We start from the raw sequence: 27,603 nt of genomic DNA on the forward strand, positions 1-27,603 counted from the left end.
CCCTGATGTAAGGGAGAAGGCTGATGGGAACCCGACTCTAAGGGACTCTGATGAGGGCTCCTGATGTTAGGGGGGCTCTTATAGGGACATCTAATATAAGGGGTTACAGTTTCTGTTTAATCATCCTATTCTAATGATAGCCTAATACATTCAAGTGTTTCCCAGGTCATGACACTGCGACAGACTCACACTTCGTGTTGACATTCTGCCCCGACTTTTTTTTACTGCACCCCCAGATCAGATAGGCTAGATCTGCCCCAGAACAGATGTTCCTCGGTCTCCTCCCGCTTGCCATCCTGAAGCCTCCAATATGGTCCTGGCTCCTGGGAAGATTGGGAGAGCCCGGTAACCAAGCTGGACCAATGTAAAAAATGCCATAAATGGAATCCTTCTCTGTATTTTGTATTACACCTTTGGGATTGCATTGTTCGGATGTGATCAATTTATATTTTGGATGAAAATATTATTGTTTTTAAAAGCACCAAAAACACTGCACCTGCTATAATGTAACATAGTACAACATTTCTGGGCGTGTGGGAATCCCATTTATTGGCACAAAGCTTACAGTGGTTTGTCGAAGTGAAAAATAACTTTTAATTCAGGGAAGTCAGGAAAAAAAAAAAGTATGATGTCTTTTCATCAATAGTGATTGATATCATACGCTGTGATTTTTCTTACAGATCTTCAGATATCCAGCAGTTCAGGCTCCTGCGGCATTACCAGCGAGGTAAGGTATCAGCATCACAAAGCAACAAACATTACAAAGGGTTATAGAATCATCATTTCACTATAGCTGTGTCTCCAATTTAACAATTAAAACCTAATGTAAATTTTTTATTAACATATTTATTATACATATTTGTAGGTGCGGTCCTTATAAAAAGTATAATGTCCATTTTCTTTATTTTAATTTAATTACATTTTTTAAATTTTTTTACATTTTATTTTATTACCTATTATATTCTAATTATTTATAGGACTTTCACATTTTACAAGCTTTTTACTAAATATATATTTGTTATTACTTCCAGACCAGGCCTTTTCTGGCACTACTTGTTTCCATGTACCAATCAGTATTTTTTGCTAAAAAATTAGTTAGAACCCCCAAACAATTTTTTTTTTTTAAAGCGGAGGCCCTACAGAATTAATTGGTGAGTTTTGCCATTTTTTAATGTCACATGCAAGGCTGTGGATAAGGGGGTACCACCAGGGGTGTATTTACCTCAAGGCAAACAAGGCATTTGCCTAGGGCGGCATTTTGTAGTGGGGTAGCACTGCCCCCCAGAAGAAGGGGCATATGTGGCATGGGGACCAGGTGGGATCCGAGAAAGGCTGTGGGCTGCTTGATGGTGTATGCAGAGCCCAACTGTAGTTCCTGGGGTTGGCCAGATCTGTGAAAGTGAGTTCTCTTTGTCACCGGGGGGAAGGGGGTGGTGTTAGTGGAAGGCTCTCTTTGGTGGTCGGGATGGAGCAGTGGTGCTGTTGGTCACTGTCAGGCTCTCTCCGCGTGGAGGGGGGGGTGCGATGTTGGTCACTGTCATGCTTTCTCTGTCAAGGAGGGGGGGGGATCAAATTTTTGTGTTGCCTAGGGTAGCACAAAACCTAAATACACCACTGGGTACCACCAGTCCTCCTGTATGGGGCCCAGGCCAGCAGGAGGGCCCAGGCAGATGGGTGAATCAGATGTGGGCAGGGAGGATGATCAGCATGGTGGGGGGGGTGTTGTAGTTACTGGAACTGATCCCCTGTATGGCTCTCCCTGCAGCAGCTGAAAGCTGGCTTCTTTTCCTATCCCTCCCTTTGGTTTCAGCTGCTGCAGAGAGAGCCAGACAGGGAATTTATTCCAGTAATTGCCCCACACTACACCCATCACCCTCCCTGTGCACCATATGTTTCCCCCTGCTGCCCAGGCCCCCCTGGGTGCCCCCATCCTCACAGTGCTGCCAGCGTCCCTCCTCTCCTTCCCATTGGCAGCTGCAAACACACCTTCAGGAATCTTCAGGATGGAGAGTTGGGGGAAAGGTCTAGTAAATATGTCACATTTACCAGCCCCTTCCTTGAATGAACACAATGAGTGATCAATACCAATCACTCAGTGTTCATTCATAACTGAAGCCTAGTAAATTGTGGTTTTTTGGGGGGGCCCTGTTAGGTTGGCTGTATGGGGCCTCATGGTTTCTAACAGCAGACCTGGTCACACTGTCTTTGTGCTGCAGCTTTTCAAATGCACAATACATAACCCATTTTTTGTAGAATTTAAAAAGATGATGTTAGGCCAAGTAAATAGATACCAAACATGTTACACTTGAAAACTGTGCATGCTCGTGCAACTGCGACAAACAACGTGAATTTTACTATCCATAGGCCCAGGGCCACTGTTAGATATCACGGGGCCCCATACAGCCTACCTGACAGCCCCCCCCCCCCCCCCATCGCCAGAGAAAATACACTAAAAACATTATTAATGGACACAATCCCAACAAAATTCCTATTAAATCTAAATGATAAAACTGTACTGAGTTCATAAATAAAGCTGTGTGTGTAATTGAGGTCTTGGGGCTCATTCACATGGGTGCTGTGGCCTGTAGAGTGTGGATCAGTGGTTTGTTTATGTGGCTGGAGCCTCTTGGAGCTGTTGGCAGGCAACCTATGTTACACTATGGAAATGCTGCAGGTCCTAATTTGACAGGCATATGGGTGCAGGTGTACAGCCCTGAGCACAGACAGTGAGCATTCAGGGCCACTTCCCCACGCCTGCACACCTGTCAGATGAGAACCTGTGTTCATACAGCTGCTGTGTCCTAATAGCGTAACAGGTGGCTCCGGCCACATGAACAACCCCCTCATTCATGCTGTACAGGGCCAGAGGACTTGCGCGAATGGGGCACTTTTTAAATGTGCCATTCATTTCAATGGGCTGCCTAAAGTGTGGGAGCATGCAAAAATACTGCAGACATATCATTTTAAAAGTGTGTTGCACTTAACCATACACCAGTGTGGTGCCATGCGTTTTGGTGGCTGTGAATGCATCTGTGTTTACTAAATGTGTGGAGGTGAAATTAAGTATTCATGGTGCCTGCGCACATCTGCAAAGGGCATTGCGTTTCTTTGCTGTGCAGAAAGTGCATGCTCTTTCATGCAATTCTGCACCACAAATGGTGTGAACAAGTTCTAAAGGCCAGTTCACACTACAAAAACACACTCCAGATACAATTTTGCTTACAACTCACACCAAACGCATCATTTCATCCCGGTGCAAATCATTAGTAATATCTTATTTGGAATATGCAGTTCAGTTTTGGGCACCAATTCACAAAAAGAACATTGGGGAACTGGAGAAAGTACAGAGAACGGCAACCAAACTGATACGAGACATGCAGGAGATCAGCTATGAGGAAAGATTAGAGGAACTGAATTTATTCTCTCTTGTGAAGAGGAGATTAAGGGGGGATATGATCTCCATGTATAATACATAAGGGGGGATATGATCTCCATGTATAATACATAAGGGGGGATATGATCTCCATGTATAATACATAAGGGGGGGATATGATCACCATGTATCATACATAAGGGGGAATATGATCTCCATGTATAATACATAAGGGGGGGGGATATGATCTCCATGTATAATACAAAAGGGGGGATATGATCTCCATGTATAATACATAAGGGGGGATATGATCTCCATGTATAATACATAAGGGGGATATGATCTCCATGTATAATACATAAGGGGGGATATAATCTCCATGTATAATACATAAGGGGGACATGATCTCCATATATAATACACAAGGGGGATATGATCACCATGTATAATACATAAGGGGGGATATGATCTCCATGTATAATACATAAGGGGGGATATGATCTCCATGTATAATACATAAGGGGGGATATGATCGCCATGTATAATACATAAGGGGGGATATGATCACCATGTATAATACATAAGGGGGGATATGATCTCCATGTATAATACATAAGGGGGGATATGATCTCCATGTATAATACATAAGGGGGGATATGATCACCATGTATAATACATAAGGGGGGATATGATCTCCATATATAATACATAAGGGGGGATATGATCTCCATGTATAATACATAAGGGGGATATGATCACCATGTATAATACATAAGGGGGGATATGATCTCCATTTATAATACATAAGGGGGGATATGATCTCCATGTATAATACATAAGGGGGGATATGATCTCCATGTATAATACATAAGGGGGATATGATCACCATGTATAATACATAAGGGGGATATGATCTCCATGTATAATAAATAAGGGGGGATATGATCTCCATGTATAATACATAAGGGGGGATATGATCGCCATGTATAATACATAAGGGGGGATATGATCTTCATGTATAATACATAAGGGGGGATATGATCACCATGTATAATAAATAAGGGGGGATATGATCTCCATGTATAATACATAAGGGGGGATATGATCTCCATGTATAATACATAAGGGGGGGATATGATCTCCATGTATAATACATAAGGGGGGGTATGATCTCCATGTATAATACATAATGGGGGGGGGTATGATCTCCATGTATAATACATAGTGGTCATGGTTTGAAATAATATTTAAGGTAAACTACATGTGTTGGATCACTGTTTATACTGATCTCCTAAGACCGGTCTTATTCCGATTTTCCTTCCCCAGGAAGAAGGCGCTGGCGGTGATGGCCATCAAAGACAGAACTTTGCTGCACGTAAGCCTGAGCCTGTATTCATGCTGGATGTCCTTATGTTTGTGTTGAAGGGCCTTATAATACACACCTCCTTTCATGGACAGAAGTCATATTCTACTAGGAACAGGCATACCTACATGGAAGAAAAATATATTTGAAATATGTTTTTAAAATATTCTTCCCAAATATATTGACATATATTTGAAATACTATATATATATATATATATATATATATATATATATATATATATCATGCTGAAATGCGTTTTTAATTACAAAATATATGAAGAATATTTTAAAAAATACATTTCAAATATACTGTATGTCTTTAAAAATACAAATCTACATTTTGGAATGTATTTACAAATATATGTAAAGATATATGTTAAAATTACTTTTTTATATGTTTAAAAAATCTTTTTTAAAAATATCTTTTTTAAAATATATTCTGCAGATTTTTTTTAACATATAAAAAAGTAATTTTAACATATATTTTTACATATATTTGTAAATGCATTCCAAAATGTAGATTTGTATTTCTAAAGACATACAGTATATTTGAAATGTATTTTTAAAAATATTTGGGGAGATAGCTGCATTGGAATCTCTGAGAAAGGAAACCAGCACGTGATTCTGCTTTCCAGCAAACAGCCAAAACTGAAATACTGGACTTAAGTAAAATTGTTCAAAAACATTAAACCGTAAATTGCCAAAGTCTGATATGCTGGATTATGGCAACAGAGATGTGGGCTGGACCCATACAGACATCTCTAGCCTTGGCTGTTGGCCTGGAAGCCGCACAGAAGAGCTTTCCACCTTGCCACATATTTGTATTTATTTAGTACCAACAATTCATGCGGTGCTTTACATATATATTGTACATTCATATCAGTCCCTGCCCTCAAGGAGCTTATAGTCTAAGGCAGGAGTCTCCAAGCTTTCTAAGCAAAGGGCCAGTTTACGGGTCATCAGACTTTAGGGGGGGCAGACTGTGGGAGTAGATAATGTCCCACCCTCAGTAAGAGTAAACAATGCCCATCGTTGGTATCACTGTAAGCAATTGTGCCCTATCGTTAGTGTCATTAGAAGGAATCATGCCCCATTGTTGGTGTAATTCGGAGGAATTGTGCCCCATCGTTGGTGCCATTAGGCCCCATTGTTGGTGTCATTTGGATGAACTGTGCCTCATCGTTGTTATCATTGGGAGGAATTTTGCCCCATTTTTGGTATCATTGGGAAGAATTGTGCACCACTGTTGGTGTCATTGGGAGGAATTATGTCCCTTTGTTCAAGTTAGTGGATGAAATATTGCCACAAGGTCCAGATAGAAGCAAGTGGACCAAATCCAGCCCTCGGGCCAGTTTGAAGACCACTGGTCTAAGGTCTCTAACTCACATTGTTGCTCTCCCTGACAGTAGTGCACAGTGCAGGGAGAGTGAGAAGATCTGAAAGGACTTTAGCTGCCACCACAGCCTAAAAAGGAAGCCTGTTCCTAGCAATTGGGCTGATAGGGATATGGACCACCACTGTGTGTTAAATGATTGCCCTTGTTACCCCGTACCACTGAGAGCAGAGTTCAACCAAGGAGGACTGGATCACTTATCTTCTCTGTGGATTGCAAATCTCCCAAATTTGAGAATGAGAGAGTTAAGGAGCCCAGTGCTGGCAGGACTGTAGCTGATTTCTTTATTGGCCAGTAGCTAAGCTGGGCATAGAGGGATCGAAATTTGTCCAGTTCAGCAGAGACCATTATATTTCGATTTGTGTTTGGCCCTCTCTGTTCATGATTGAAGTTCTTTAGATTACTTTCTGTTGAATGGATAGGGGAGAAAAAGGGGGGATATGGTTCAGGGTGAGAGGAAAATGAGACAGGGTTTAGGATGAGAAGCAAGGAATATAGGGTTCATAGTTCCATAGTTAGTCTGGCTGAAGAAAGACAAAAGTCCATTGAGTTCAATAAAAAAAAAAAGTTATATTCCTATATCCACAGTTGATCCAGAAGAAGGCAAAAAAACAGCAAAGCATGATCCTATTTGCTCCTGCTGGGAAACAAATTCCTTCCTGATCCCCAGAGAGGCATTCGGATATTCCCTGGATCAACTTTACCTATAAATGTTATATCCAGTTATATTCTGTGTATCCAAGAAACAATCCAGGACTTTTTTAAAGGAATCCACTGAGCAGGCCAGAACCAACTCTTGACGGAGTCTATTCCACATTTTCACAGCTCTTACTGTGAAGAAACCTTTCCGTGTTTGGAGACTAAATTTCTTTTCCTCCAGATGTAAAGAGTGCCCCCTTGTCCTCTGTGATGACCTCAGGGGGAATAACTCTACACCGAGTTCACTATATGAACCACTGATGTATTTATACATGGAGATCATATCCCCCTTATGTATTATACATGGAGATCATATCCCCCCTTATGTATTATACATGGAGATCATATCCCCCTTATGTATTATACATGGAGATCATATCCCCCCTTATGTATTATACATGGTGATCATATCTCCTTATGTATTATACATGGTGATCATATCCCCCCTTATGTATTATACATGGAGATCATATCCCCCCTTATGTATTATACATGGAGATCATATCCCCCCTTATGTATTATACATGGAGATCATATCCCCCCTTATGTATTATACATGGAGATCATATCCCCCTTATGTATTATACACGGAGATCATATCCCCCCTTATGTATTATACATGGTGATCATATCCCCCCTTATGTATTATACATGGAGATCATATCCCCCCTTATCTATTATACATGATGATCATATCCCCCCTTATGTATTATACATGGTGATCATATCCCCCCTTATGTATTATACATGGAGATCATATCCCCCCTTATGTATTATACATGGAGATCATATCCCCCTTATGTATTTTTCATGGGGATCATATCCCCCCTTATGTATTATAGATGGAGATCATATCCCCCCTTATGTATTATACATGGAGATCATATCCCCCCTTATGTATTATACATGGAGATCATATCCCCCCTTATGTATTATACATGGAGATCATATCCCCCCTTATGTATTATACATGGAGATCATATCCCCCTTATGTATTATACATGGAGATCATATCCCCCTTATGTATTATACATGGAGATCATATCCCCCCTTATGTATTATACATGGAGATCATATCCCCCCTTATGTATTATACATGGAGATCATATCCCCCCTTATGTATTATACATGGAGATCATATCCCCCCTTATGTATTATACATGGAGATCATATCCCCCCTTATGTATTATACATGGAGATCATATCCCCCCCTTATGTATTATACATGGAGCTCATATCCCCCCCTTATGTATTATACATGGAGATCATATCCCCCCTTATGTATTATACATGGAGATCATATCCCCCCCTTATGTATTATACATGGAGCTCATATCCCCCCCTTATGTATTATACATGGAGATCATATCCCCCTTATGTATTATACATGGAGATCATATCCCCCCCTTATGTATTATACATGGAGATCATATCCCCCTTATGTATTATACATGGAGATCATATCCCCCCTTATGTATTATACATGGTGATCATATCTCCTTATGTATTATACATGGTGATCATATCCCCCCTTATGTATTATACATGGAGATCATATCCCCCCTTATGTATTATACATGGAGATCATATCCCCCCTTATGTATTATACATGGAGATCATATCCCCCCTTATGTATTATACATGGAGATCATATCCCCCTTATGTATTATACACGGAGATCATATCCCCCCTTATGTATTATACATGGTGATCATATCCCCCCTTATGTATTATACATGGAGATCATATCCCCCCTTATCTATTATACATGATGATCATATCCCCCCTTATGTATTATACATGGTGATCATATCCCCCCTTATGTATTATACATGGAGATCATATCCCCCCTTATGTATTATACATGGAGATCATATCCCCCTTATGTATTTTTCATGGGGATCATATCCCCCCTTATGTATTATAGATGGAGATCATATCCCCCCTTATGTATTATACATGGAGATCATATCCCCCCTTATGTATTATACATGGAGATCATATCCCCCCTTATGTATTATACATGGAGATCATATCCCCCCTTATGTATTATACATGGAGATCATATCCCCCTTATGTATTATACATGGAGATCATATCCCCCTTATGTATTATACATGGAGATCATATCCCCCCTTATGTATTATACATGGAGATCATATCCCCCCTTATGTATTATACATGGAGATCATATCCCCCCTTATGTATTATACATGGAGATCATATCCCCCCTTATGTATTATACATGGAGATCATATCCCCCCCTTATGTATTATACATGGAGCTCATATCCCCCCCTTATGTATTATACATGGAGATCATATCCCCCCTTATGTATTATACATGGAGATCATATCCCCCCCTTATGTATTATACATGGAGCTCATATCCCCCCCTTATGTATTATACATGGAGATCATATCCCCCTTATGTATTATACATGGAGATCATATCCCCCCCTTATGTATTATACATGGAGATCATATCCCCCCTTATGTATTATACATGGAGATCATATCCCCCCTTATGTATTATACATGTTGATCATATCCCCCCTTATGTATTATACATGTTGATCATATCCCCCCTTATGTATTATAAATGGAGATCATATCCCCCCTTATGTATTATACATGGTGATCATATCCCCCCTTATGTATTATACATGGTGATCATATCCCCCTTATGTATTATACATGGTGATCATATCCCCCTTATGTATTATACATGGAGATCATATCCCCCCTTATGTATTATACATGGAGATCATATCCCCCTTAATCTCCTCTTCTCAAGAGAGAATAAATTCAGTTCCTCTAATCTTTCCTCATAGCTGATCTCCTCCATGCCTCTTATCAGTTTGGTTGCCCTTCTCTGTACTTCTTTTTGTGAGTGGGTGCCCAAAACTGAACTGCATATTTTGTTCTGGATTAGAAGATGGAGAGATAGGGTTTTCGGTGAGAAGAAGGGGAGATAGAGTTCAGGTGAGAAAAAGGGGAGAAAGGATTCAGGATTAGAAGAAGGGGAGAAACGTTTTGGGGTGAGAAGCTGAGATAGGGTTCAGTGTGAGAGTTAGGAAAAATAGGGTTCAGGGTGAGAAGAAGCGGAGATACGATTTGGGGTGAGTATAAGGGGAGATAAGGTTTGGGGTGAGTAGAAGGGGGAATGGGTTTCAGGGTGAGAAGAAGGGGAGATAGGGTTTGAGGCAAGTACAAGGGAAGATAAGGTTCATGATGAGAAGTAGGAGAAAAAGAGTTTTGAATGAAAAGAAGAGGAGATAGGGTTCTGGGGGAAAAGAAAGGGAAATAGGGTTTGGGGTGATAAAAAGGTGAGATAGGGTTTGGGGTGAGCAGAAGGGGAGATAATGATCAGTGTGAGAAGATGAGAAAAAAGGGTTCAAGGTGAGAAAAAGGAAGATAGGATTTGGGGCGAGAAGATCAGTTGCAGTGCTCAGGGCACAATATTTAGCACACTCTCAGCACAAAGCAGTTTTGCATCTATATGGCAGCACAGAATAAGGCCCGCTTCCATATTTTGCATGACCATCAAGAAGGAGTTAAAAATAGGCATAGTAATTAGGGATGGTTGCATAGCTGAGTTGACAATTTAAAGCAGACTTTCTCAATCTTTTTACCCCAGATTATTCAGGTCTTTGGAAACACTTGCAAAAACCAGTTCATTGGTGGTCAGTGGGAAAAATGCACCTTATAATGGTGGCTAGCAGGAAGAATGCCCCACCCTTTCTGACATCTATAAAGATCATTGGGTTCATAGTTACATGGGTTGAAAAAAGACACACGTCCATCTATAAATAAAAGTGGCATTGATCCCTGAACTATACAGGACCGTCAAATAAGAGATCACTCAGCCACAGCTCAAGGAACCCCTGGTAATCTCTGGAGGAACCCTGGGGTTCCCCAGCCTAAAACCCTGGTTGAAAGGAGCTGCTTAAAAGGATAACTAGACTTCTGTATAGTTATCCCTTAGGTTACAACTCCCCCCTTCCAAATCCTGATACCCCTCAGAATTCAGGAAAGTTTCAGTTTTACCTGGAAATTGACTTTAAGCCTCCTGAATAGCACCAGGTTGATTTCTCTAGTCTAAGTTTTTTGTTCAAGTTAGAAATCCAGGCAATCATGGTTCATGGATTATGTTAATTTGGGCAGGCAGGGCAGATCAGAAGGTATACAGTTTATAATAAACAATGACATATTTAGGTGACATAAAAATTCCCTATGTGAATAAAATTAGTCTGCTGACTCGCCCCTTGTTAATCCTGGCTATTTTACCAATATGGTCGTGTTAAAATGACATTTATTATAAGCAATAATGTAAAATTTGTGTGAAAGTTTCACTTCTGCTTCTCTGCAATAAATATAGTTAACGATGCTGACAAAGATTTTATACACAAGTTAGAATTATATTATGCATGCTTTATTCTTCTAAACTTCCTTCTGTGTTTCTTTCTACGTGTTATAGCAAAGGCATTCACACTATATGGCGCACAGTTTGTGGACACCTAACCATCATACCTGCATGAGCTTGTTGGATGTCCTATTCCAAAACCATGGCCAATAGTATGGGGTTGGCCCCCTTCTTGGCTTTAACAGTCTCCACTCTTCTGGGAAGGCTTTCCACAAGGTTTTGGTATTTCTCTGGGAATTTGTTCCCAATCAGCCAAAAGAACACCTGATGTTGGATGCAGGGCTGGGACAATTGGAGAAGAAGGGAGGAGGGACAGCTGCTCCGGATGCGGTGTCTTTATATGTTGAGGGGGGAAAGGGGTGCTATGAGACAGCAGCTCAGAGAGTACATTCAAACAAGCCCTTCCCCTTCTACCCATTACTGACTCACACTCATGCCTAGGGGTGCCCTACCTGACAGGAGGACTTGGACAGAGGGGCAGTGATGTCTCCAGTGGTAAAGTCCATTGTCTGCACCAATAATTTGCAGTCCGCACCAGGTACTGGGTCTCCAGGGGGTGCTGGCTTGCCACCCGACTTTATTTTTTTTCTTGCTGTTGCACCTTGCAACTGTCAGACAGGCAGAAGCGGCACTGATCATAGATCCCAGCTGTGAAAGATGGTCAAGGGTATCCACATCAGGATGGGGGGCTTAGTTTGGAATCCTCACCCTGAGCACTAAATTACCTTTTCCTGTTCACTAGCTGAGCTAGTGTAGTTGGCAGTGCGATTCCGCCCATGATTGCAGAACTTGCAATGGGTGTTTGGGTGCCATTCACCCTAAACCAGTGTGATTTTGTCGTGATTGCCATTCAACAAAACACAAGGGAATTGCGGCAAAACATGCGTGTAAAAATGCACCTGGCTCAGGGCCAAAATTTGGTTTTTAAGCTTCTATGCTGCAACAAATGTCCATAGGGCAGCCCATTCAAGTGATGGACTGCCCTATGCACGATGTGGAATTGTGAGAAAACTGCCCACACAAAATTGCGAGCAGGAATGCGACTGACGGTGCATCTTTGCAGCTGCTGTTATTCTCTTTTCTCCTTCTCCCACCAGCCCAGCACTGCCAATGGTCTGAGATAAAGATATCTTGAGGCCAGAGATGAAGCAGGTCAGCTCTCCCCAAAAAATCTGTGAATTGTTGGTTGTAACAGAACCGACCCAGTCTTCGCTTGGGTACTTCCGTTATAATACCGCTTCCCCGTCCGAACACTGACCATAGACACCACAGCTGAACAAACAAGACTAGACGACACCAGTCTGTCTGAACATGGAACTCTTTATTTGAAACTCGAACTGGCTTGTTATACACTCAGGGGACAGTCCCCCCTCCCTGCATAATGACACAGGGCAGGGCAATCTATACTTAGCAACAAGAGACACACAGATATTCAAACTTCACAACAGCAGACAGTCCCATCAGGAGGGAAGGCTGCTGGAGACACCCCCCACTAAGCTAATACACATAAACACATACATCCCATAATAGTTCACTCCCAAGCAAGACACACAATAGAACAATGGGATGCAACCACATGGCATTAAACAATCAACAACCCCCCACCCCAATATTAGGACAGATCAGCCTGTACCCCTAACAGGCACAGGGTGACTTACACATAATAGGGGTATGGGGAGCTGAGACAGGGGTCTCCCCACCTCTCTAAAGTGAGCTGGGTTCCATGGGCCCCCCACCCAAAGTGACTCCCATCACACTGGTCCTCAAAAGATTGTTGAGGGGAAGAAAGGGGGAAGAGAGGGGAAGAATATCTCAGAGAAATAAAGGAGAGGTGGGAGAGCCTTTATGGTGAAGTCATTTAACAGTTCAATAAAGGGTTATTCTGCGAAATAGAAAGGATATCACTCACATTTGGCGGAGTTGCAAAGGACCAAGTCCAGGGGCTCATGTCGGTGATTGCTGAGCAACCAGGATGCGTGGAATTTTTCTGTAACACCGCAGAACTGAGCAAGTGGTGGATTAGCTACATTTTTGGTGTAATTAATACATTTAATTGGTCATTACTGTAACGACAATGATTCTGACTCCTCCAAAAATAAATATCACTACATGAGTGCCTTGGCCACATCAGTGTTTGGAATTTTTTTTGTTCCACCACCACTTATAAGCCCACCAAGAAGTATTTCAGGACACAAATGGCAGCAACTTAGCTGTGACCATTAGGAGGAGCATATTGTACTTCAACTGCTAGTAGGAGGAAGCTGAAAGTCTGCTGGAGGCCAGGGCCACATCTAGCCTAACTGATCTAAGGATGCAGTAAAAAAGTTATGGAGGCATGGGGGGAGATTTACTAAAACTGGTGCACTGAGAATCTGGTGCAGCTGTGCATGGTGACCAATCAGCTTCTAACTTCAGCTTGTTCAGTTAAGCTTTGATAATAAAGCCTGGAAGCTGATTGGTTACTACGCACAGCTGTACCAGTTTTAGTAAAGTGTAAAGTAAACTGATAGTCCCTACCAGAGTCACCTCTTACATCATAAGTCCTCATCAGACTCCCTATTTAAATCAATTTTCCCTTTTAGAGTGCCCCTTTACATCAGTTGTCCTTATCAGAGTGCCCCTTACATCAATTTCCACCCTCGGAGTGCCCCCTTACATCAGCTGTCCTCATCAGAGTTTCCCTATTACATTAAATGTCCCCATCAGAGTTCCCCCTGATACCAATTTTCTCCATCAGAGCATCCCCTTTATATCAAATCTCCCCATCAGAGTCCCTCCTTACAATAAAGTCCACAACATAGTGCCCCCTTATATCAACTGCCTCCATTTGATGTAAAAGTTCCTCTTACATCAAATGTCTTCAGTAGAGTGGCCCTTTACATCAAGTGTCTGCATATGAGTGTCTCCTTACATCAATTGCCCTCTTTCAGTATGCAGCCGCTCTCAGAGTGCCACCTTACATCAATTGTCCCAATCAGCATTTCCCTTTTTCATCAATTGTCCTCATCAGAGTGCCCTCTTACATCAATTGCCCCTCTCAGACTGGTTCATGGACCAGTGAATACATTCTCAGAGACCTGGCGGGCACAATTAAAATGTAGGAGGGGCAAATCCAGACCCCAGATCCAGGCCTGATGGAGTCCCTCTGTGGAAAACCATGTAGTCAGTAACAAGTAGTTTTGTGTGTCTCCTTGCTATGAAGAACTGTGATGTGACCATCCCTTCCTTTTTGTCTTCCCTCTATTTGGATGGATATAGCTGGTCAACTTTACTGCAGGTATTCAAATTCATTATACAGGGAAATGAAAAGGGTTGGGGGGGTCAGGGCATGCTGTAAATCCATAAATTGGGCTTCAGCCTGGGGTGGAGCTACAAGCAGCATAAACATAAAAAGAGGTGATTTTACAGCTTAATGCTTCTTGCAATTTGTCCCCTGGAGGATACAAGAAGATTTTTCCTCTTTAATAAATATACACTATATTGCCAAAAGTACTGGGCCAGCCCTCCAAAGCATTGGATTCAGGTGTTCCAATCACCTCCATGGCCACAGGAGTAAAAAATTAAGCACCTAGGCATGCAGACTGCTTCTACAAACATTTTTGAAAGAATGGGTTGCTCTCGGGAGCAAAATCAGCCACCAAGTAGTAGGCCACGTAAAATGACAGAGCGGGGTCAGCGCATCCTGAAGCGCACAGTGCACAGAAGTCGCCAACCGTCTGCAGAGTCAATAGCTAAAGACCTCCAAACTTCATGTGGCCTTCAGATTAGCACAACAGTGTGTAGAGAGCTTCATGGAATGGGTTGCCATGGCGTCCAAGCCTTACATCACCAAGTGCAATGCAAAGTGTCGGATGCAGTGGTGTAAAGCATGCCGCCACTGGACTCTAGAGCAGGAGAGACGTGTTCTTTGGAGTGAAGAATCACACTTCTCTGTCTGGCAATCAGATTAATGTGTCTGGGTTTGGCAGTTGCCAGGAGAACTGTGTTTGCCTGACTGCATTATGCCAAGTGTAAAGTTTGGTGGAGGGGGGATTATGGTGTGGGGTGGTTTTTCAGAGGTTGAGCTTGGCCTCCTAGTTCCAGTGAAGGGAACTCTTAAGGTGTCAGCATACCAAGACATTTTGGACAATTTCATGCTCCCAACTTTGTGGGAAGAGTTTGGGGATGGCCCCTTCCTGTTCCAACATGACTGCGCACCAGTGCACAAAGCAAAGTCCATAAAGACATGGAGGAGCCAGTTTGGGGTGGAGGAACTTGACTGGCCTGCACAGAGTCCTGACCTCAACCCCATAGAACACCTTTGGGATGAGTTAGAGCGGAGACTGCGAGCCAGGCCTCCTCCCCCGACATCAGTGCCTGACCTCACAAATGTACTTCTGGAAGAATGGTCCAACCTTCCCATAGACACCCTCCTAAACCTTGTGGACGGCCTTCCCAGAAGAGTTGAAGCTGTTACAGCTGCAAAGGGCGGGGCCAACTCAATATTGAACCCTATGGACTAAGGATGCCATTAAAGTTCATGTGCGTGTAAAGGCAGGCAGCCTAATACTTTTGGCAATGTGGTGTATGTTGTATTTAAATAGAAGTTTTTGTGCCTGAAGTTTGGCTTTAAAATGTCATCAGTGAGATTTCCCTTCATTTCTCAACCCCTAAGGACCTGTTCCTTCTACGTGATTTTCAATGGGCAATTCGCACACAATTTTGCATGACACATAGGGCCAGCCCATTCACATGAATGATCAGCCCTATGTGCATTTGTCACCCATAAAGAAGCTCCTGCTCCTTTTCGGGTGACAACCTTCCTTTTCCTGGATGATTCCTTTAGATCCACCATCACTTTTGTTGTGCAAGGGCCTACCTGATTGGTTACAGATTGATTGGATAGTTTAGAGTGGTCCTCATATTTTGGTAAATCTAAATTTTATTGCACAAAGATTGTACAGTCAAATTGTAACATGCATGGTGACCTAAAGGATCACTAAGACAAACACAGAGGGGGAATCTCCCCAGACAGCAGTAAAAACCAGACAGGGGCTCTAACTGTTCCTCCTTATACCCTGTGTGACTGTTGGAGAAATTTGCTCACTTCCTATCTTGGTGACCACAGAGAAAAATTTGATGAATTGCTACAGAAACAGTAATCAAAACCTGAGAGGGGGATGAACCCTTCCCTACTCTGTCTAAAAAAAAAATAATAAAGCTCTAGATACATTTTAAAGTAAACCTGCCATGAGAGAATTCCACCTGCTGCTGAAAATTTGTGTTGCAATTTACTGTATTCCATGTTTTTTTTGGCTCTCTGACCAAAGCAAAGGATACAGATCAGGAGTTATAACTTCAGTCCCATGTTGGGTCTCTGGTTTGGAAATATAGAAGCCAGAGGACCAGCATGACACACAACTAGTGTTTTCAGAAGCAGGATAGTGATGCAGCCCACTTAGTCCTCCCATTTGGGTTGCAGGTGGATAGCTGTCTCTAAGAAAGGAGCGCTTAGACATTCAATGGATCACTAATTTTCTACCTAAAAATCAATTAAAAGGATTAAGGCAAAACGTCAGTAAAAAAAAAAAATAACAGCCCATTAAAAGACAAAGTAAAAAAGCAGCCATTGCTGCAATACACATACACACACGCATTTCTTTTGTGCAACTAGATGTCTTCAGTCTTTGGCGGTTGTCATGTTTCACATGACTGTCATATGCCTTTAAGAGTTTCTATATTTTGTTTCTGCTCCTCCCCTTCCTTTGGTTTAGTTCATGCTGTATAGATAGCCCCACCTCTTTCCCAGGTGCAGCAAGCCTCATGTCAAGAAGCAGGACACATTATGATCTTTTGACCTATCGAATGTTCATTGTTGTAAGATTCTCTCGGTTTATGGAATAAACTTCACAAGATCTACAAGATATCATTTCGATTGAGTCACTGACTGTGGTATCCAACTAAGATTGGAGTTATCGCTATCTCATCACAACTGTAAGTTACAGAGATCACACTATCAATGCTTAGATTGGAGAGGCAGAACAGTGGTCAATGACTGCACGCATCATATAATCCACTTACTCTGAGCCCAGGTTCTCATGGACCTGCCTGTGACTGGTCAGTGAAAGGAGAAGCAGCACAATGATGAGCTCATCTCTCTGTCACTCTGCTATCTCCCCCTATCAGCATGCTTCTTGTCTTGTCACCCTGGACCCGTCCCTAGCCTGTGACTGGACAGTGAAAGGAGAAGCAGCACAATGATGAGCTCATCTCTCTGTCACTCTGCTCTCACCTCCTATCAGCATGCTTCTTGTCTTGTCACCCTGGACCCATCCCTAGCCTGTGACTGGACAGTGAAAGGAGAAGCAGCACAATGATGAGCTCATCTCTATGTCACACTGCTCTTTCCTCCTATCAGCATGCTTCTTGTCTTGTCATCCTGGACCCGCCCCTAGCCTGTGACTGGACAGTGAATGGAGAAGCAGCACAGTGATGAGCTCACCTCTCTATCACTCTACTCTTTCCTCCTATCAGCATGCTTCCTGTCATCCTGGACCCGCCCCCAGCCTGTGACTGGACAGTGAAAGGAGAAGCAGCACAGCGATGAGCTCATCTCTCTATCACTCTGCTCTTTCCTCCTATCAGCATGCTTCCTGTCGTCCAGGACCCGCCCCCAGCCTGTGACTGGACAGTGAAAGGAGAAGCAGCACAGCGATTAGCTCATCTCTCTATCACTCTGCTCTTTCCTCCTATCAGCATGCTTCCTGTCATCCTGGACCCGCCCCCAGCCTGTGACTGGACAGTGAAAGGAGAAGCAGCACAGTGATGAGTTAATCTCTCTGTCACTCCACTCTCCCCTCCTATCAGCATGCTTTTTGTCAGCAAATTAACTAATAGGTTCTTTGTACAGCTTTTTCCTCTCCCAGTCTTAGCCCCGTTGTACAGGGAATAATGCAAGAGGCTGATACCAGGTCAAATTCAGATACCTGCTCTAAATATAAAAATGCATGTAATGATGTATTATCAAATGCGCAGCTGCATTATTTGTATCTTTTAGATTTGCCTGGAGTTTAGCTTTAAAGGAACAGCAAATAAAAGTAAATGAAATATGTTCCTGATCTGGGGTTCTGCGTCTCGGCATGCATGCATATACCATGTAAACTGATGCGATTAAACTGGTTTAGCATACAAATTATACAGGCCCTGAAGTAGAACAATGCATGAAAATAATAAAGCAAGCCCCCAAATTAGCATTTTTGTTAATTCCTTTGTGGTTCTAAGAAAAGCTACTTACATGTGAATTAAATGATAGGTTCACCATTCAAACATGACACATCCATATTTAGGGTTCACGCAGATCCCCCTCTTCTCTTATCCCCCCCCCCCCCCCCGCCCATCTCTGTGACAGTTGGCAGGGGTTCCTCTCCCCTGTAACCGCTGTCACATTTTAATATCAGTGAGTTTGTGTGGCTCTTCGCCCGCAAAGACTCCTCATTCACTCACAGAGATCTGTGAATGAATAAACTACAAGTCCTATCTGCCACTGCAGCAGACTGCTTGTAGTTCCAAATAGACTGTGAGGATGCTGATGAACACGCTCATAGTGCATTCACATACCTCCAGCTTTCTGGTGTATTTACCCTTGTGCTGCTCTAAGCAACACTAAAATTGCCCCCCCTCCCAACCGCATAGCAGCCCTCATAGTCACCCCCAACCCACCCCACCTGGCCACAAGCACCACCACCCACGCTCGCCAACAACCCCCCACCACAATCACAAGGGAATTCCAGCCTGTGTTCCGCGGTGGTGAAGGAAGCGGCTCTGGGCTCTGGGTGGAGAGCAGCTCCGGAGGGAGAGGACGTACTGCGGAATGAAGTATGTGATGGCCAGGGCAGCCAGTTCCTCCTCAACTCCAACCGAGGGGATGCCTTGCTCCTGCTGGGGACAAGAGATTTGGCCCGGTGTGCAGGGACAGGAGCAGGGAACCCGCAGGAGAGCCAGCAGGGAAGCTCGGAGCTCGAATGAGCTTGTTGGGTCATATGACAGCAAGGGGGTGGTGCCGACCCCTGAAAATTGCCACCCCAGGCAAACACCTTGTTTAACTCATGGTAAATACGATGCTGGGTATGGGTATCAAGTTAAAGGACATGCCTGCAGGAGCCCAACATTGCACCCATCCACTGATAGTGGGTGGAGTGCTCTGCAGGCTTCTGTGAAGTACATAACAAATGCACATTTTTTTTTTCTAAGAGCCAATCAGGCTCAGCCTACATGCACATGGGCAGGCAAGAGGAGAGAGCTGAGGACTTATCAGTGTTAATACTCCATTGTCCATCGGTGGGGTAAGGGCGGGAAGGTGACACTAATGTACTCCCTAACTGTGGTGTCACCCTCCTGGCTGTGCTTTCTGGCAGAGATGTGTAAATCAAAAAAGTGACTGGATGTAATTACAAATCTTTTGGCATATAAGAAAATTCATATATGTGTATTTAGCTGATGGCTGGAGTTCAGTACACTAGTAATGCTTTTATTTTTCACTTGTTGGAGAATGCAGCAAAAATTTGAAAATTAAAGCAAGATTTTAACCTCCCCCCCAAAAAAAATTATAGAAAGGATCCAGCAGTAGCTTTTAGCCATACTGTACTGATAGGCACAGCCTATCGACAGCACAGTGGCTACGTGGTTAGCACTAGGGACGGACTGACAACTCATGGGGCCCCTGGGCAATAGGGGATCATGGGGCCCCTGTGTCCTTGCCCAAACTCAAAAAAGCCTATGCAAAAAGGTGTCACGATCGCGGGATCGCCGCCACCAACATGCGACAATCTCACGACCGCGACCACCAATACGTCATGATCGCAGCGTCAGACCCCAGACCTTCTCACCAAACTCGTGACCGAAGGATTGGCCGATCTCAAACCGCTATGTGACGTGCGTAACAATACCACAAACAGCTGCACCCTGCACAACGATTTTCCAGCTAATGGACTACAATCTGTGCCTGCAGTCTGAATGGGCTTGTTACTGGGTCGGGTTAATTACGCAACTAACCCTCTACTGCCACCACCCCTTTTTGTACAGAGAAAGGGGAAACTCTCCTTATCAAATATACACTGTAATGGTTGAAAAGTCGTCCGTCCAATACGGTCACCGCAGGCCGATTGGGCAGAGGATTAAACAAACACAGTAGCATCTCTTTAGAGGCAGGAATTCGTAAATTACAATTAAGCGCTTTAGAAACAGTTTAACACTTTCAGAAGGAAAATTTATTACTAAAAGAGTCAAACAGGTGCAATAAAATATTTACAGAAAAAGCTGTAACTAAGATATATATATATATATATATATATATATATATATATATATATATATACATAGAAAACAGCACAGCAAAGAGATAACAGGGAGAAGTTAAAAGGTTAAGTTACTTGCCATTTTAAGCCTTTGAGGTAAGCAGATCCAAGTTGCAGAGTGAAAGGGTCTTTGATCTGGTACGATGGAAAGATAGGAGATGTCTTCAACTTAACTTTTTAGGCCTGCTAGCCTGTGTTTTAAAGTCCCCCAGCAGGGGGGATGGCTCTGAGTAACTGGCCAATACCCTGTTTAGGGAGGAATCGTCGGGTGGACTCTGCATTAAAACCAACAGCTTCATAATCCATGATATGAAACATAGGGGACAAACTGACTTGAGGAATGTTCATTTAATTCTGTCACCTAGCTGGTAGGTTTTATGAGGTTACAATCTCTTTCAAGTCCAGGGAAAAACTACCTTATCTTGGTTACGAGGTGAGAGTTTACACACGTTTGTGGACAACCAGGCTCTGTCTCTATGTGGGGGGCTTTGTAGCACCGTCCTTGCACCCCCCAAGGCCGTAATCTTTCAGTGTGGCAGGGGTTAATACAACAAAAGTGCTGTCACAGGCTCTACTAACAGCAGATAAATCAGCACAAGGAACACATCTGACTACTTAAGTTATGTCCCTTGTGCTAATTCTATTGTTTTTAATTTTGGCTTTGAAAACAAGTGATACAATCCATTTATACTGTCTGTTTCCTCTGGATCAACTGTGGGTAAAGGATTATAACTTTTTTTTTTCTATGGTTGAACTAGATGGACTTTTGTCTTTTTTCAGCCAGACTATGTAACTATGTATCGGTTTTCTCTTGCTTTTTCTGCAGTGTCTCAGAAGCTGCTGGATGAGCTGGAAATGCTAGAAGCAGAGTTCCAAAATAAAGCTGCTCTCCTGGAAAAAGAGGATGCTGAGGACATGCAGGTAAATGGTGACAAACATAGTAAAACCAGAGCAAAACTGGCAGTAGAAACAAAAGCGTAATGCCTAATTTCAGGGATGTAAAAATAACTGAAATTGTCATTCCTCCCCACACTTCCCAAAGTGTGGGGAGGAAGTGCATAATACACACAGAGTTCCGGGGTCAAGGTGTGCATTATTCAGAGTACAGAGGTTAGGAGTGTGTAACATACAGAGTACAGAGTGCAGGGGACAGGAGAGCTTAATGTACAGAGTACAGGGGACAGGAGAGCTTAATGTACAGAGTACAGGGGACAGGAATATGTAACATACAGAGTGCAGGGGGCAGTAATGTGTAATGTATAGAGTACAGCAGTCAGCGATGTGTAATATACAGATTACAGGGGTCAGGAGTGAGTAATCTACAGAGCACAGGGGTCCTGAGAGTGTACCGTACAGAGTACAGGGGTCCAGAGTGTGTAACTAACACAGTACAGGGGTCAAGAATGTGGAATGTTAAAAGTACAGGGGTCAGGAGTGCACAATGTACAGAGTGCAGGGGTCCGGAGGGTATAGCGTACAGCGTGAAGGGGTCAGGACTGTGTAACTAACAGAGTACAGAGGTCAGGAGTGCATAATGTACAGCATACAGGGGTGAGGCGTGCAGAACATACAGATTACAGATATAAGGAGCATGTAACGTATGGTGTACAGGGGTCAGGAGTGTGTAATGTACAGAGTACAAGGGTCAGGAGTGTGTAATGTACAGAGTACAGGGGTCAGGAGTGTGTAATGTACAGAGTACAGGGGTCAGGAGTGTGTAATGTACAGAGTACAGGGGTCAGGAGTGTGTAATGAACAGAGTACAGGGGTCAGGAGTGTGTAATGTACAGAGTGCAGGGGTCAGGAGTGTGTAATGTACAGAGTGCAGGGGTCAGGAGTGTGTAATGTACAGAGTACAGGGGTCAGAAGTGTGTAATGTACAGAGTGCAGGGGTCAGGAGTGTGTAATGTACAGAGTACAGGGGTAAGGAGGTGTGTAATGTACAGAGTGCAGGGGTCAGGAGTGTGTAACATACAGAGTACAGGGGTCAGGAGTGTGTAATGTACAGAGTACAGGGGTCAGGAGTGTGTAATGTACAGAGTACAGGGGTCAGGAGGTGTGTAATGTACAGAGTGCAGGGGTCAGGAGTGTGTAACATACAGAGTACAGGGGTCAGGAGTGTGTAATGTACAGAGTACAGGGGTCAGGAGTGTGTAATGTACAGAGTACAGGGGTCAGGAGGTGTGTAATGTACAGAGTGCAGGGGTCAGGAGTGTGTAACATACAGAGTACAAGGGTCAGGAGTGTGTAATGTACAGAGTACAGGGGTCAGGAGTGTGTAATGTACAGAGTACAGGGGTCAGGAGGTGTGTAATGTACAGAGTGCAGGGGTCAGGAGTGTGTAACATACAGAGTACAGGGGTCAGGAGTGTGTAATGTACAGGGTACAGGGGTCAGGAGTGTGTTCTGTACAGAGTGCAGGGGTCAGGAGTGTGTAACGTACAGAGTGCAGGGGTCAGGAGTGTGTAATGTACAGAGTACAGGGTTCAGGAGTGTGTAATGTACAGAGTACAGGGGTCAGGAGTGTGTAATGTACAGAGTACAAGGCTCTGGAGGTGTGTAATGTACAGAGTACAGGGCTCAGGAGGTGTGTAACACAGACAGCAGGGGTCAAGAGTGTGTAATGCACAAAACAGATTACAACATAAAGATTACCTCCCTTCCCAGGCCAGAATCCACCCCCAGTATAGATCTCCTCCCCTCTAAGTAGTAAATGTTCCCTCCCACAGCCCATCTCTCCCCCGGAGTACAGCTCTGCCTCTTCCAATACAGCTCCCCCCCATACAGTTCCCCTCAAATACAGCCCCCCCAGAACAGCTCTTACTCCCCCAGTAGAGCTCCCCCCACCCCCAGTGCAGCTCCCCACCCTTTCAAGCACAGCTCTCTTTCCCCATGCACTACAGCTCTCCCCATCCATAAAAAAACACTTAGCAGACCAGCCCTAGGATGCTCAGAGCAAGGGAAGCCCTACCTTGGCTGGGTCATGTGACTGGAGCAGGGAAGGAGCAGCTTCTGCTTTGGGTGCCCGATGTAGTTGTCAGCACAAACTGCTGCATGGTGGACACTCTGGGACAGTTTGGACACCTCTATCCCCCCTTGTCTATGACTCTGCATTTAAGCATTTATTAGTCACACAGTTGGCTAGCTTATACTTGCAATATAGATGACTCAAGAATCCATGTTTACATGCAAAAATTGCTAGACGTGTATAAAGATGTCTAGCAGTGTGCAGAGGATTAACTGAGGATATCAGGTGTTAACATGCAGTTGTACTTCTCAAGTATCTCCTAGACTTCTAGCCTCCATATTTCTCTGATGACAAGGCTTTTATGGTGCCTACAGTCATAAGAGAATATTAACATGATGACTTTGACATGTTTGTATGTGTTTAAGCCTTTCCAGATGTTCCCCCCTCCGGCTGAGCCTGGTTTAGAAGAATAAAACGGGTTGCATTTATCTGGCTAGTTGCTCTTCATTCCCAAGACAAGTACTTGCGTCTTTCCACTGTACCCACTTTAAACACCCAATGTGAACCTACATGGCTTCAAATCAGTCCTTTAAAGGCTGGAATGTTTGATGGTTTTGGCCAACCAAACATCACCTAAAGTGTGTTGGTGCCTCTCCAAAGAATCCAAAGGAACTGTCCCTCTCAGATCAGAGATGAAGGAAAGCAGACTCAGAGGATCATCCCCCAAATGTCAGGGATGTCTTTGAATTCCTTGAATAGCGCTGAATCTGTGGCAGGCCAGAGAAGCCTGGGGTGTTTCCACAGCCTTCAGAATTTATGAACAGTAAGTCAAAGCACTGGAACCAAATACAACCTAATAGACCTAAAGACAAAGTCAGTGGCAAGCAGGCAGCTAGATTTTTCAGTAGAAGAGGTCAGCATTACATATTGTTACATAAAGTCTATATATTCATTTTGGCAGGTTTACTTTAAGTGTAACAAAAGTGATAATACAGGACATTGTTGTTATGTGTTAGCAGTAAGTACAATTCAAGGTGAATGTCCCTTTTTGCAGGACAGCAAGGACGACAATACACTGGAGCAGCTCAGTCAGCAATCTGTCCCAACATCACATTGCCTACCAGAAGACGAGCCACTAAACCACCTGCTGGAAGACCCACCACTACACCATCTTCCAGAAGACCAGCCACCAAACAAACTCTTGAAAAACCAACTAAGCGATATTCTGGAAGAAAGGCCACTAAGCAATATTCTGGACAGTGGGCCACCAAATGATTTACTCAAAGACAGCCTGCCCCAGCAGGAACATGGGCAGGTGACCTCTGGACCCAGCACTACAAGGAAAGAAGACCATCAACCTAAAGGTAAGATTAGTGGTTGGCAAGCAAACATTGTTTCAATGAAGTACTGGTTTGGATACATAAAAGGAAGCTCTTTTAGTACTTCTGTGTTCTTCCCACATTTGTCAAAAACATACTGGCAAATTGGCATCAGAGGTTTCTGTCCAAGTTTGCATGTGTTCTCCCATGACATCCCACAAGGCACCTATACCAGGTAACAAGGGTTCGATGCTCAATCCAGACTCTGGGATCAATGACTTTACATTCTAACATCTGCTCACAGGCAACCAAACATTCCCCAACCAATCTCTCCCCACCTGGCCCTTCACTAATACTCAAGACCTCTTCTCACTCATAGAGAATCTTGTGGTCTTCCCCCATGACTGGAGGTCACTCTATGGTATCCATACCAGGTGACAGGACCCTTGCTCTCCATTCAGACTCCAGGACTAATGACTTCACATTCTGACATCTGTTCTCATCCAACAGAGCTTAACCCCCTGACCCTTTACCAACACCCAACATCTCTACTCAACCTTCGTAGAGCATCTTCTGGTCTTCCTGCAAAACTGCTCTTGAACTCCATTCAGACTTAAGGACAAATGACTTCACATTCTGACATCTGCTCACAACAGAGCTTCTCCACCCCCCCCCCCCTCTGAAACTTCACTAATACCCGAGACCTCTTCTCACTCTTCGTAGAGTTTTCTATGGTCTTCTCCCATGACTGGAGGTCACTCTACAGTATCTATACCAGGTAACAGGGCTTTTACACTCCATTCAGAACCTATAACTTCACATTCTGCACACAGACAGCAGAGCTTCAATCTTCGACCCTACACTAATACCCAAGTCCTCTTCTTTGTAGAGCATCTATCTGTTCTCATACCATGACCTGAGATAATCCCACAAGTGAGAGATTCTCTCTCATGGGATGGGGGGCAGCAAATGTAACTCATTTTAGATTCTTAGCTGACTCTCTACTGTCTAGGCAGCTGTGGGTTGACCAGGCTCACATCTCTCTCACATCCCTTTCTATCTCTTTATCTGCTCACCTTTGCTACTCATACTGATACGTGTATGGTGACAGAACATTTACACAACTGGGAACCCCCCTCTTCCATCAAGAGTCAACTTTACACAGCAACCTGAAGTGCCTGGCCCAGTTATTTCTTTTAGTAGCATCGGATGTGACAAAACCACCTAGCTAGGCAAGTAGGACTTATTTTTTGTTTTATCTACAACTTCCTAAAAGTCAGTCATACACCAGATTGTTTTTTCCAGGTAATAGTTGATTGCTGTGGGTTCTAGGTCCGGGTTTCCCTGGTGTCAGATGATAACACCATCCAAAGTGCCGATTCATAAATGGAAATGTCTAAGTATTGTAATAGATATTCTTTTACTTTTTAAATTGCAGAAGATTTAGAGGAGATAGTCAAAAGACTGCCGGAGGAAAAGAAGCAAAACACAGAGGAAATTGAACAACTGAAATGTCAGATACAGAAATTAACAGAGGAGGTAATTATGTAAGAAGATATGGTACATATAGAGATACTGAAGAGAAATCCATATCACTGGGATGTGGTGCCTTTGGCAACCTTTTTTATATAGTGTGTTCTGTCTCTCCAATCTAAGCATTGAAAGTGTGATCTCTATAACTTACAGTTGTGATGAGATAGTCATAACTCCAATCTTAGTTGAATAACACAGGCAGTGACTCGATCAGATGACACCTTGTAGATTTTGTGAAGTTTATTCCATAAACTGAGAGAATCTTACAACAATGAACATTCGATAGGTCAAAAGATCATAAAGTGATCTGCTTCGTGACATGAGGTTTGAAGCTGTAATGCATTACTGGGAAAAGGAGCGGGCTATCTATAAAACATGAACTAAACCAGAGGAAAGGGAGGAGCTTAGACAACATACAAGAACACTTAAAGGCAGATGACAGTCATGTGAAACATGACAAAATGTTTTGTGAATATGTAGTATAAATGTAGGGATCTTTTTCAAAAGGGGTAGAAGTGATTATTCGCCACCCTTTCAAACACTTGTCCATCACTTTACAATTTTTTTTTCACTGCTGTCTCCATTTATAAAGTTTTACTTAGCTTTCTTACACTGGGATTACATTCACCGGTTTATAAATGCTGGTAGTGTCAATGGCAAGTATCAGCGAATGTGCTGCAGATCTGGATAAATCTAGTTTTATTTTGGCCCTTGCTAAATAGAAACAATTCTGGAGTTACGCTACTTTCATACTGTTCTGTATCACAAATGCGTTTTTGCTGTGTTGCATTAAATTTCACGCAATGCATGCTGGTTTTTGATGCATTTTTTATGCATTTGCATTGTGTTTCCCCCATATGGGGCAGCACAGTGGCTAAGTGGTTAGCACTTCCTCCTGACAGTACTAGGGTTATTGGTTCAAATCCGAACCATGGCACGACCTGCCTGGAGTTTGCATGTTCTCCCTGTGCCTGCGTGGCTTTTCTCCGGGTACTTTGGTTTCCTCCCACACTCCAAAGACATGCTGGTAGGTTAATTGGCTCCTGTCTAAATTGTCCCTAGTATGTGTATGTATGAATGTGAGTTAGGGACCTTAGATTGTACGCCCCTTGAGGGTTAGGGACTGATGTGAATGTAGAATATATATGTAAAGTGCAGCGTAAATTGACAGTGCTATATAAGTACCTGAAATAAAT

General features: G+C 43.2%; 1 protein-coding gene across 1 annotated transcript in view; it reads left to right on the forward strand.

Annotated features, from left to right (window-relative positions):
- Nucleotides 1–2,830: 2,830 nt before the first annotated feature.
- LOC149450999 (uncharacterized) overlaps nucleotides 2,831–27,603 on the forward strand; it is an 85,402-nt gene continuing 60,629 nt past the window's right edge. Inside the window, exons 1-5 of the mRNA XM_089691148.1 lie at nucleotides 2,831–2,854; nucleotides 4,700–4,748; nucleotides 21,414–21,508; nucleotides 24,610–24,919; nucleotides 26,313–26,413. Of these exons, the coding sequence (XP_089547274.1) occupies nucleotides 2,831–2,854; nucleotides 4,700–4,748; nucleotides 21,414–21,508; nucleotides 24,610–24,919; nucleotides 26,313–26,413 (579 nt within the window). The remainder of the gene's footprint in view (nucleotides 2,855–4,699; nucleotides 4,749–21,413; nucleotides 21,509–24,609; nucleotides 24,920–26,312; nucleotides 26,414–27,603) is intronic.

The sequence above is a fragment of the Staurois parvus genome, unplaced genomic scaffold (genome assembly GCF_062004578.1).
Source record: "Staurois parvus isolate SC_StPar_1 unplaced genomic scaffold, SC_StPar_1.0 ptg000552l, whole genome shotgun sequence".
Taxonomy (NCBI): domain Eukaryota; kingdom Metazoa; phylum Chordata; class Amphibia; order Anura; family Ranidae; genus Staurois; species Staurois parvus.